Source organism: Urocitellus parryii, chromosome 9 (genome assembly GCF_045843805.1).
Source record: "Urocitellus parryii isolate mUroPar1 chromosome 9, mUroPar1.hap1, whole genome shotgun sequence".
Lineage (NCBI taxonomy): Eukaryota > Metazoa > Chordata > Mammalia > Rodentia > Sciuridae > Urocitellus > Urocitellus parryii.
In genome coordinates, this window is record NC_135539.1 from 33,867,655 (window position 1) to 33,880,027 (window position 12,373).

General features: G+C 43.3%; 1 protein-coding gene across 1 annotated transcript; it reads left to right on the forward strand.

Annotated features, from left to right (window-relative positions):
- Positions 1 to 6,978: 6,978 nt before the first annotated feature.
- Positions 6,979 to 11,902, forward strand: LOC113193531 (speedy protein E4-like). Its single transcript, XM_077802903.1, has 6 exons — positions 6,979 to 7,079; positions 7,643 to 7,863; positions 8,433 to 8,491; positions 9,470 to 9,555; positions 10,268 to 10,436; positions 11,843 to 11,902. The coding sequence occupies exons 1-6, from the start codon at positions 6,979 to 6,981 to the stop codon at positions 11,900 to 11,902; spliced, it is 696 nt and encodes a 231-aa protein (XP_077659029.1).
- The last annotated feature ends 471 nt before the right edge of the window (positions 11,903 to 12,373 follow it).

Below are 12,373 nucleotides of genomic sequence, written 5' to 3' on the forward strand. Positions count from 1 at the left end.
CATCATAGATGTGATGGACTTTCTGAAGGTGGTTTGGGTTTGTATCCTGCATCAACTTTGTCTCCTCCTCACAGGGAAGTTGCCACTCTGACATACCAAATCAATTCATGATTATTTTTACATTAACATTGATGAAATTTTTCATTTTTCTAACATATAATCCATTTTCCAAACAAGTTGGTATATAGTCCCTTTTATTCACAGGCTTGAACTCTGTTTTATAACATAATGTACATCCCTGTGCACAGTTCTGGTGGTCAGATGTAAATGGACTGGCACTTACTTTTATAGTATTTCATAGCACTTAGTTTATCTATTTCTCTTACTTACAAATGTAACATTGTCTCTGTTCATGCCTCTACATTTTGCTGTTAGTATTTACATTTCAGGAGATTTTTCATTTCACTTTGCCAAATTCCCTCCAAAGGAACCCACTGAGAAGATCATAATGCTATAGTCTGTATCTCTTGAACAAAACTAATGCTTCTCCAGCTGAATTCACATAGATTTGTAAAATGGATCTAAGCTTCTGAACTTCTGTTATCAGCCTCCTAAATCTGGATTCAAAACTTGATCAGACTTTCCTCATGGGGGAAAAGGATAGATTTTTGTTAGGTTTAAGTAAAAATCAAACAATGGGGAATTAGATCAGTTAGAACATATTGTCTCTGCAGAATGTTGTCTTATTGCCGTGTAGTCATCTGCTTTTCCTAACTATAGCACCCTTACCACTTTTCAAAGAGAAGTAGTGGATTATGCCCACCACTCCATCAAGTGCTCTGTAAAACAGAAACCAGGGGTGATAACATGTCACTTTTTAGCCTAAAACGTATTTCCACACCTGGAAAAATTCATCCTGAACAAGACAGAGCACACACGCATAGTTGCATACATGAAGTCCCAGCAGCTCACCCCCCCTAAAAATACAAGGTAAAAACAGAACCATTTCTACCACCACATTTTGGCCACTAGCATCATAAAATATTATTTTGCTTGTATTTGCCCATGAGAAGAAATATCTTCTAGCCAATATCATAAAGATAGTTTGGACTGAGTGAGAGGTAACAGTTCTAAGATACAGCAATTGTAAATCCAAAACTCTTTCACTGATTTCCAGTAATAATTTAAAATCAGGATGCGCTAGGGACAGTAGTTTGGATCTGCAGTGTCCCCTAAGGCCCATGCATTGGAGGCCTGGTCACCATCTTGTAGTGTTATTGGGAGGTGGTGGACTCTTTAGAAGATGGGGGTGTAAATTAGGAGGTAGTCAAGTCAATGGGGGTGTGCTCTTGAGGAGATAGTGGAACATGGGCCCCTTCCTGTTGCTCTTTCCTTCTTGACTGCCATGAGGTGAGCAGACCTCCTATACTTCATGCTCCAAACCTGAGATTCTGGGTACCTATAGGTCCTAAGCAATAGGACAAGCAACCACGGTCTGAAACCTCTGAGATTGTGAGCCAAAGTGAACTTTTCCTTCTTTTAAGAAGATTATTTGGGTATTTTGTCACAGAAAACTGACCAATACACTAGGTTATATCACGAAACCATCTAAGACATCTCAGTGGCTCCAAATGAGAAAGTTGTCCTTATGCACACTGTATGTCCTCAGTGGATGTGCAAGCAGCCTGCCATTGGGTCCTTGAGGCACACAGGCTGGTGAAATGGCCACCATCTCCAACGTAGGTGGTTGCTACACCAGAGAAATGAAGGATTTCTGTGCATCTTATATTAGAAATACTCTGCACTAAAGTTAATGAAGGTGATATTGATTCTATAGCTGGGAAATACAGACTGCTAGAGCACACACAGGTGTGGAGCATACTTGGGTGGAGAGTTTGGGATTTTCCTCTATATGCTAACCCATGTCTTTTTTTTTAATATTTATTTTTTAGTTCTTGGCGGACACAACATCTTTGTTGGTATGTGGTGCTGAGGATCGAACCCGGGCCGCACGCATGCCAGGCGAGCGCGCTACCGCTTGAGCCACATCCCCATCCCCAACTAACCCATGTCTTTATACATGCAATCATGTCAGTCATTGAATTCTCCATGACTTTACCATGATCTAAAATATTAACAAAGTCTTGAATTAAACTGTCATCCTTTTGCAGACAAACCATATACACCATCAGGCCGGGTAGTCTGACACTGTGAGCTCTGCTGTAGAAATCTTACTAACCCAGTAATAAGTATTGGTTCATCCCAATGAGTGGGCATTTAACCTATCCTGATTTCTTGGCATTCCCAGCTCATCTGTGCCATTCAACTCATTCAGCAAAAAATGGTCCATGTCCAGCACTGCTATTGGAAGTGTCTGGATGGCCGACAACATCATGTCCAACTCTTATTAAAGTTGAACATGGCCTTGCTGAAGGAGTGAAAGTGACAATGGTGACAGAGAGAGCACATGTCCAACCTCCAGGGAACACTTCTCTGTGTGCTTTTCTGCCTTAGGTCATGAACAAAAGCCATACTTGGATGTCTAGGAAGCAAGGGAAGAGGGGTAAAGCCAGAATTTACCTGGACCTTGCTCTCACCTCCCACTGTGCGCTCACCACATTTAGACCCAGACTGGGAGTCTCTGCATGTCTCATCTCTCTCAGATTCTCTGCACCATGACCTCCAGCTACCATGTCTCCTTAGACACCAACTCTGTCCTTTCTGCTCAAAGAAACTGCTGGCTCCCCCAAGTCCCCTCTGTGTCTTGAAATTCCCCATCTGGACAGTGAGCTCAACTGGCTTTTCTCTCAGGAATCTAAACTGTTAAAAACTGATATTGAGAAACTAATGTGACTCCATTTCTGAGAAACCAGCTTCTACCTCAAGGCCTGTCCTAAGGAAGGGGGCGTGACCCTTGTCCTTGGAAAAACCTACAGAGCACTCCTAGGCACATACCCACTCTGCTAAGTTATTTGTCTGTAAATAACAGGAGGGATCTGTGGTGTCAGGTGTCCCTGACTCAGTCAGGCTAGGTGAGAACCCATAGCAACCCCCTAGCAACCACCAATCAGCATGAGACAGGGAAACTACCTGGGATGCCAGATGACCCCTCAGTAGTTTATGGTGGTTGATAACATATTGGGAAACCATGTAGTTTAGCACATACCCCCATTGTGGCCTAAACCAATCAATTCAAAGGAATCCCCCTCTTGCACTAACCCATCACCCTTACCCAACTTGATCCTGCCAGTGAATGTGCTAATCAATGTTAGGAGTTGTTGTTTGATTTTCCCACGGTATGGAATGATTTGCTGTGTGATGTTGTGACGCATACAGTATCTCCCCAAAACCTATAAAATCTCACTGATCAAAGGACCAGGACTCACTTCTTGGGAACGCTGCATCAGAAACGATTGTGAGTCCAGGTTCAAGCTTGCAATAAAGACTCTTGTGTGATTGCATCGGATTCAGCTCCTGGAGGTCTATTGGGGTCCCACGAATCTGGCATTACAATATTACATATATTTTCCCTCTTTTTAAACATGATTCACATGGGACAGAAAATCTCAACCCTGAGAATCCATGTTTGGCAGTTGTGGCAAATATCCTCCTTAGCACTCATTTTCTTTCCCAAGACTTTCACTGGTTCTATTAGTCACAGAACAGGTATTTCTCTTCCAGGTCCAGAGACCTTGACTCCTCAAGGAGGAGGGAAGGAGAGGAGCAGACCAGGCAAGGTGTGGAGAACCTGCTGGGGAAGAGGTGGCAGAGCTTCCTTGGGAGGTTCCTATCCATGTGAACTCCAAGGCTCAACAAGGGACTTCCAGCAACAAGGACAACTGCAGCATTCTTCAGATGGTCCCCATCAGTGGCAGACCTGAGGACTAGCACAGCCCTCCCATGGTAAGCCCTCACCTTCCCATAAAAATGTTTCCTCTTTATTTTCTTCTATAGTGGTTTCAATTTCTCCCTCCCTCCCGCTTTCCTTCTTTCCTCTTCTTTATTTCTTTCTTTCCTTCTTTCTTTCTTTTTTCCCTTTATTTTCTTTCTTACCTTCTTTTCTTTTTTTTTTTGGTACCAGGGATAGAACCCAGGGGCACTCAACCACTAAGCCACATCCCCAACCCTTTTTTATATTTTCTTTAGAGACAGGGTCTTGCTGAGTTGCTTAGGGCCTTGCTAAGTTGCTGAAGCTAGGTCTGAACTCACAAGACTCCTGTCTCAGCCTCTGGAGCCTCTGAGGTTACATTCACGTTCTACTCCACCCAGCCTGATTTCAGCTTCTTTAGGATCCCTGCTACCTAATCCAAAGACAGATTTGGAAAACTGTCATGTCCTTTCAGTTAGAATCTATGAGGCAAGGGCCAGAAACTGTACTGTAGTGTTCCTACCTCTGACCTTATGCAAAAAGGCTGGTGTTTGCAAAGCAGATCTATTCACTCTGTTATCTTTCCAGTATAACTATCATCATTGCTGCACAGGACTGCATCAACAGGAAGAGAAGTGGAGAGGTGAAGGTACCTATCAGGCAAAAACTAGTCATGTTACTGTCCCAAAATAATTGGGACTTCTTATGGTCTGGAAGAGAATTTTAGTGGGAACAGAAACTTCTCATGTACACTCGTGCATCATTAACCAGTAAGATGAGGACTGAAAAATGTGCTGATGGGCAATTTGTCACTGTGCCAAGTCACTGAGTGTATTTACAGAGGCTAAGATGGTTCCTAAGTCACTAGTCTATACCATTGTGTGGGACCTCCATCATATATATGGACCGTCATTGACCGAAAAATTATCATGTTGCATGTGAATGTACTTGAAAGCTGTCCACTGTAAGAGAGTATGAACTTTCTATTTGTTGTGGGAGGACCCAAGCACCTCTGATGTTTAAAGGCATCATGACTATTATTTCTCTGAATAAGCAGAGAAATTGGTCTTCCACAGCAATGGGACCTGCTTCTTGACTGCCAGGACCTTTCCCATCAGGGAGATACTTAGAGGGCAGCCCAGGCCTGGGAGAGTTGCCAGGGAACTCACGGTTTCTTGGAAGGTTGATGGATCCTCATTCAACTCTGAACATCTATGGCTGCCCAATAAGGTGTTCTCTGACTCTCAGTAGATAACAAGAATCAACCTTCATTTACTCTTGTTTGGCATGGGATCATCAGAATCATGTAAGATATTAAAATGCAAAATAAAACCTCATGCACAACATGAATAACAAGTGTGCTTCCGTCAATAAGGTCCAATAATGGCAAATAAAAGACTTCAGGCTTAAGTGTAGAAAACAACCCAATGCCCACAGAGGGATGAACAAATGGACAACAGATGGAGTCTGCCCATCTGTTATTCAGCCTTAAGAAAGAGGGAAATTCTGATCCATCCTCCAGAAATGTAGGATCTTGAGGACAGTGCACAAAGTGAAATAAGGCAGACACACTGGGACACACACTGTATGAATTCCCAGTCCTCAATACAGATAATGTACTGAGGGTTGTCCAATTTCATAGAGATAGAAATGAGAATGGTGATCAGCAGGAGGTGAAGAGGAGAAGTGGGAGTTAGTGTTTCATGGGTGAAGACTGTCTGCTTATGTTGATGGAAAAGCTCTGCAGATGGATGATGGAGGTGGATGCACAAGAGAAATTTATAGTCATGCCCCACATGATAACATTATGGCCAGTGATGGGAAAATACACCACATACATGAATTTGTTCCACAATATGACATAGCATAAGTAAGACTGTAGCCATCTCAGTTGGTGTAAGAGCACTGTAGAATGTTTGTGCAATGATGAATCATCCTGAAACACATTTTCAGGAATATATCTCCATTATTAAGTGAGACATGCATGTAATCAACACCACTCACCTCTACACATCACAATGGTTAACATGGTAAGTTTTCTACATATTTAACCACATTTTGTGGCTACAAAGAAAAACATGGATTGAATGCCCAGCTGGAAAGGAGCTGAGTTAGGACGTTTGGAAGCAGTTCCCCAGTTCCACTGCGTGCTGGGACACATCCCTTGAACTTCCCACCTTCTCGGCAAATACTATATTCTGTCTTGTATGGGAAAACTTCCATTTGTTTCTTTTTTCACATGTGAGATTTTCCATAGGGCACATGGGTGACAGTGAAATATCCGGATCAAGAGCAATATCTTTGCTCCCAAATATACTATGTAAACTGGAGAGAGATTGATTGGAAATGAGAGGCTAACTTGAGATGATCCATAGACTCCCAGAAAGTGGAGACACTCTGTGAAGAGTATGAGCATGTGTAGAATTTCCTATGATTTTATGTTTTCAAAAGGAATCCTGTGTTAAAGGTGCCTAAGTGCACAGTGTATGTCGCCTCGACAGATTTCTGAAAACAGTGAAGGCCAGTGGCACTTAGAGGAATAGATTTGCTAAATTGAGTGTTTCCATTTAGGTTTTTCAAGTGATAATTCAGTGTATGTGGGTTCTTTTGTACATATTGAGCTCCTTCTTGGGAAGTCTTGTCATTTCTGCCCTTCTCCATCTTCCTTGCCATCCTCCTTCCTCTCCCCCACACTAAGCTCTGAAATGGAAATGCTAAAAGGCAGGTAATCTAACATGTTTTGTGTTGAGAATGGAGAGAAGAACCCACATTCTAGAGAGAAGTGAAAGAGGGAGGAGTCAGAGACCCGTAGGGTAGTTTGGCAAGGTGGACAGAGTTTGGATCAGTCACAGCAGAGACCATCTCCTCTAGAACTCTAGGACAGGTGCACACACCAGTCTGACAGTTACAGGTGTTTTCCTTCAAACTGGTTGCCAGGTTGGAATGAGCAATGACATCAGAGGCTTCCAACCTTCCTGATTGGAAGGGACAGACTCTGTGGACCACTGGCAGTGCAGTAGGCAACAGTTTGACCTCAGAACTGTTCCTCACTTGGTTTCTCCCATTTGGAGAAGAACGAACAGATTCCTATACAACCAAATTCTGGAAGAAGGCTTTGCCTTAGTAAGAATCTAGGTTTTGTAGAAGGAAGACAGAGTATTGGAGAACTTATGGCGGATCAACAAATCTCCCAGTCTGGGCAATCGCCTTCCCAGCCAAGCACCTCAGAAACCCACCTGGAGGTGGTGGTAGATGATGAGGTCCCAGGTCCATCAGGTGAGGGAGCTAGAGTGAGAACTGATTTGACAGGATGACTGGTAAGGAGGAAGGAAAGGGTAGAGAACCCAGAAAAGGTAGACTAGGGAGCCCACTTTTGAAGTTTAAAGTTCCTTGCCATGGAACAAGGTAGTCCACATGGATGGAAATCTGTAGAGAAAGGAGTTGGGTTAGAAGATGAGATATAAGCATAGGAATTAGGTAGAGGAGATGTAAAAAGGGTCACTCCCCCCATGGAAGAAAGTATCCATAATGAGGAAGAGTTTTGAGGAACAGGGAGAAGGGACACTGGTAAGGAGAATCAGGGGCACATGTTTATCAGCAAAGGGGAGAGGTTGAACAATAGCTCAGAAGAAGGTAACAGTTGAAGGTCTGGGGGTGGGAGGTGAACTGGGATCAGAGGATGAAAGGATGAGTTCCAAATTCAGGAGCTTGACTCTGCTTCCTTTACTCAGGTCTGTGGGTAAAACCCTGCCTCCCATGTCGGTCCTCAAGGAAGAGAGAGTGGACCTCAGAATCTGAGGGAGACTCGGAGGATGATCCCCCGGGGATTTTTGATTCTGCACTCTGGGTAGAATCTGGCCTCCTGCCTGAGACCACTGGCCTAAAGAGAAAGAGGGAGTCCTCCACTGAATCTGAGGATGAGCTGGAGGATGTGGAAAGTGGGCTAAATCACCCCTGGGATGTGGAGTCACTGTGTGGCCTCAAAATGAAACTCAAAAAACGGCGCATGGACTTGGTGCAACCAGAACACCATGAGGTTTTCAACCGGCTTCTAGGTAGGGAGACACCCAGGTAGCGCCCTCCAATCCTTTCTTTACACAAAGAAGGAACTTATAGCCACTGCACTTTTCCAAAGAGCCCTGCTATCCCTGAGATCCCCATTCCTGGAGGACTCAGGATTCATCTCCCTGAGAGACTTTTAGATGATGGATGCTTACGTTAGACTTGACAAGGTCTCTGCTTGGAATCACAGAACTTGGTTCCAATTGTCCTGATTAAAGACATCCTGACTCTAATAGATTTCCTCCTCCATGAGAGAATGACCTAGTAATTCTCTGATTCTAAGGTGGTGGTATATCTTGGGTGATGATGAGCCTTCACAGTTTACTCAAAGCTTTTATTCATATAGATATCCAGATGTTACACAAACCCTCACTCAGTTGTTTCTCTGAGGGGGGTCTCATGTCAAAGCAACTTGCCCAAGGAATGTTCCTGTCCTCTATCTATCCACCTTTATGGGGCTCCAATCCCACACCTTCTCCAAGGGAGGTCCTGTTCTCTCTGTTCTCTATCACCCATTGAAGCCCCTTCTGGTTCCCAACTAACACCAGTGTTCTGTTCACAGAGGATCCTGTTGTCAAAAGATTCCTGGCCTGGGACAAGAACCTGAGGGTGTCTGACAAGGTGAGGTTGTTTTCAAGTGTTACTGATCCAGCACAGCCTGGAGTGGGAAGGGCTTTCTGACCTTATGGTCCTCTATTGGGCTCCAATCCAACACCTTCTCCAAGGGAGGTTCTATTCTCTCTGCTCTCTCTTACCCATTGAAGCCTCGTGAACATGGTCCCATTACTCACCCCTCAGGGAGGAGGAAATCTATTAGAGTCATAATGTCTGCAATCAGGATGATTGGAACCAAGCTCTGTGATCCCAAGCAGAGACCTTGTCAGGTCTAATGTAAGCATCCATCATCTAATAGTCTCTCAGGTAGATGCATTCTGAGTCCTCCAGACATGGGGGAGAGATCAGCCATAGCAGGGCACTTTGGAAAAGTGCATTGGCTATAGAAAAATTATAGCATTGAAGTATAGTTCCCCCCCCCCCACAATTCCCTAGTCAAAACAAACACACAAGCTCCACATGGTCCTTCTCTCTGCCTCTGCATAGAGCCAACAAGATGTACCAAGTCCTGGCACCTTTGTAACTTGTCAACATATCCCTTTAGGGCCTAGCAGCTTTTTGCAGAGAGGACAGGTGGACCTTGCTTCTGCTTGGGTTGCTTGGGCTCCAAGTCCGAGACCACAGTCTTGCATGCCTATCACCTCTCTGCTTGATACCACCTGAGGTTCTGGGCTCCTCTCCTCTTTTCTCTCCCTAGGATCTCCTATTCTTAAGCTTACCCAAGACCCTCCTCACCCAGCTGACCTACATGCCTTCTCTCAAAAGGTCCCCTCAGAGCTGGCCCTCCAGTACACATCTAGGCCTCCTCTCTCCCTGACTGCTCCGACTGACCTTGGTCCTTCTTGTCCTTCCTCAAGGAAGCAGGTCTCTTTACTTGGTTACTTTCTCTTAGTGGCACTGTCTACCCCAGACCTCCATTCCTCTGTCCCCTCTTTCCTCCTGTTCCAGGATGTGACCTCTCTGTCTTTCCTCTCTCTCCATCAGTACCTCCTGTCTATGGTCATAGCTTATTTTAGCCGGGCTGGCCTCTTCTCCTGGCAGTACCAACGAATCCACTTCTTTGTGGCCCTGTAAGTATTTGGTCTCCATCAATCAGAACTCACTACCTGGGAGGGTAGAAAGTGAGCAGAGGGGCACTAACCTGTCCTTTACTTTTGGCCTGTTTGTCCTGTTTACTCTGTGTAGAAGAAATTGTAGCATTGTAGTATAGTTTTTCCCCCACAATTCCTGACTCAAAATAAACACACAAGCTCCCTAAAAGCGAGTTTTAAAAAAATAAAGGAAACTTGAGAAGAGTGGAGGAAAGCATGGGCACATCCTGTCCCTGGCAGAGAGACTGGAGTTGCAGACACATCTTCCTTCCTGTATCTACACCAATACTGTTCTGTCTTCTGCCTTTGGATTTCTAAAACAGATGCCCAATTCCCAACCTGGCACAGGTGCAGTGTAAGGTGCTCCCCTCTGGTCCTTCATACATGTGTCTTCTCACATTTGTGGCATTCTATGTACCCCCTGAAATTCCTTCCAGAATGGATCCAACCACCTCATAGGCCTCCTCCACAAGTGTTGCTCACTGCTTTCCAGACAAAGGCTGGAGTCCTTCAGAAGGTGTGTGTCTGGCAGAGTCCTCTGGACCAAGGCATGGTCCTCTGTAACACTTAATAGGGCTGGTGCAGTCCTGTCTGAAGATGGTCCTCTGGGAGTCCCTTTTTTAGAAGCTGACTCCAAGGGGAGGCTTTTCCTGGTTGTGTTGCTGAGGAGCAACCTGGTTTCTTTCCCCAGCTACCTGGCCAATGACATGGAGGAGGACAACCAGGCTCCTAAACAAGACATCTTTCGTTTCCTCTATGGGAAGAGCTACGCCCAGCGTCCCCTGTTCCGCAAACTGCGCTATCAGTTCATCTGCTCCATGGGCTGGAACACTCGGGTTTCCAAGGAGGAGTGTGAGGAGGTGGGTGGTGCTGTGTGTGCTTGTGGAGGGAGAGGGATGGGCTGACTGGAGAGACACAGGAAGGTGGGTGGCTGCAGGTGGGCTCTGGGGAGGAGAAAACTCCGATGGCTGTGCAGGGAGGGAAGGATTTCCTGGGCAGTCTTCAGTTTTTTTTTTTTTTTTTTGTGGCGGGGGGGGGGTGGCTCGGAGGTTTGTTAGTGAATAAAATGTGTATCTCAATTTACTGTATACCATCTAACAAAAATTTGGTGGAAATTTATCAGATATATATAAGTGATTCAAGTAATAAAAGAAAGTCTCATTTCAAGAAAATGAAGTTCTTGAGGAAAAGTAAAGTACATTAAAAATGTAAAGACAAGTCCAATTTCTATGCAATAAGGGAATTACAGTTTAATAAAGCAGAGTCAAGTGATTTTTTTACATATGTATCTTTGGTCTTTAATATATATTTGTGTATAGATAGATCTAACCATTGTAAACTATGGTTTATTTTGAAGGAAGTGGATAAATGAGATGAAAGGAATCTTTATACTAGACTAAAATTATTCACAAAGCAGAACATTTTACAGTGAAATATTTTTTCATTCATAGAATTTTTACACAATTGATTTCTACTTTGGATGTAACTAAAATTACAGTTTAATTATTTGTCTAGAACACTGAGATGTACTCTTTAGTTTAAAACAAAAATCATACCAAAATTATTCATCTGCCAGTCTTATAGTCATGTAAAAATTATAATAGGGTTTCAGTGATTAAAGATACATCTAACCATGTAACTTAAAAGTTTTTTTCATGTACTCAAGCAAAAACTTCACTACATTAAACCATTATTCTATTCAAATCAGAGACAATGATAAAGCTGTCTCTTGATAAAATCAAGTTTCCAAATTTGATTCAATGGGACACCAAAACCACTGTCTCTGTCAAAGCATCTTTACAAAATTTTCCACACAGGTAGCATTAATTTAGTTGTCTAATATAAAATAGGAAAATATACTCAATTTTTATTGAAAAGAAAGCTGAAAATATGATGTCCCACATCTTACATAATATGCTCCTAATATACAGCCATGTTAGTAATAAGTAAAATAATGTTGTGATATCCATATTTAGCTACTTCATTTGTCACCAGGCTAAATAAATCTAATAATTACACCTTGATAGCTGACAGAACTTAGTTAATAGAATCAAGCCTCTCAACATTTAAGATATTTGTAGACTGCTGAATCATAGTAACTAGAAAGAAGAAATTGTAGCATTGTGTATAGTTTTTTCCCCACAATTCCTGACTCAAATCAAAGTGAACTAATTTTAAGGAATGTGAAAATAGATTAACCATGACTTCAAAACACTCAATATCTTGTAAACTTATCAGCTTTTTGGGGGGCTCTTTTTCTTTCCAGATTCAAGCTTATAATCCTGAGCTCTGGGTGTGGAGCCGAGATCGCACTCTTATTCCCTAGAAGACCCGGAAGAATGGAGGCCTGAGGGGAGAATCAAAATTCTGTATCTCTGGCCTTATGACAGAGTCACTGATTGTCTATTTATAATGCTCAAGGACCTAGCCTCTCGATCCACTCCTTTACACCTCCACTCATAGTCACTGTGTGCAGATGGTGAAACAGACTGAATCCAAGTCAGCTTCATGGTCTCAAACCCCAACCACACAGATGAGCTTCTATATGTGCTGAGTGCTATGAGGCTACTCAGCCACACCTGAGAAAGAACAGCTTATCACACAGGATGTGCTAGAAATCCTTAACCCAGACAAATTTGGCCCAAATGTCAGCAGTGGTGAAAGGCTGATCTTGGTCTAAAGTGAATGTCCTTTAGCCATGAATATCTCACTTCCCTGTAAATTGTCTTTTTACCCTTTCCTTTTAATTCATCTTGGGTCAAGCATCTCTTAAGGATACCAAGCATGAAGATGATTT

Bases quoted from the DNA above. Each gene is read 5' to 3' on its own strand.
- LOC113193531 (XM_077802903.1), top strand. From the start codon at position 6,979: ATGGCGGATCAACAAATCTCCCAGTCTGGGCAATCGCCTTCCCAGCCA. The intron at 7,864-8,432 runs GTAGGGAGACAC...TTCTGTTCACAG, and splicing joins GGTTTTCAACCGGCTTCTAG to AGGATCCTGTTGTCAAAAGA. The intron at 8,492-9,469 runs GTGAGGTTGTTT...TCTCTCCATCAG, and splicing joins ACCTGAGGGTGTCTGACAAG to TACCTCCTGTCTATGGTCAT.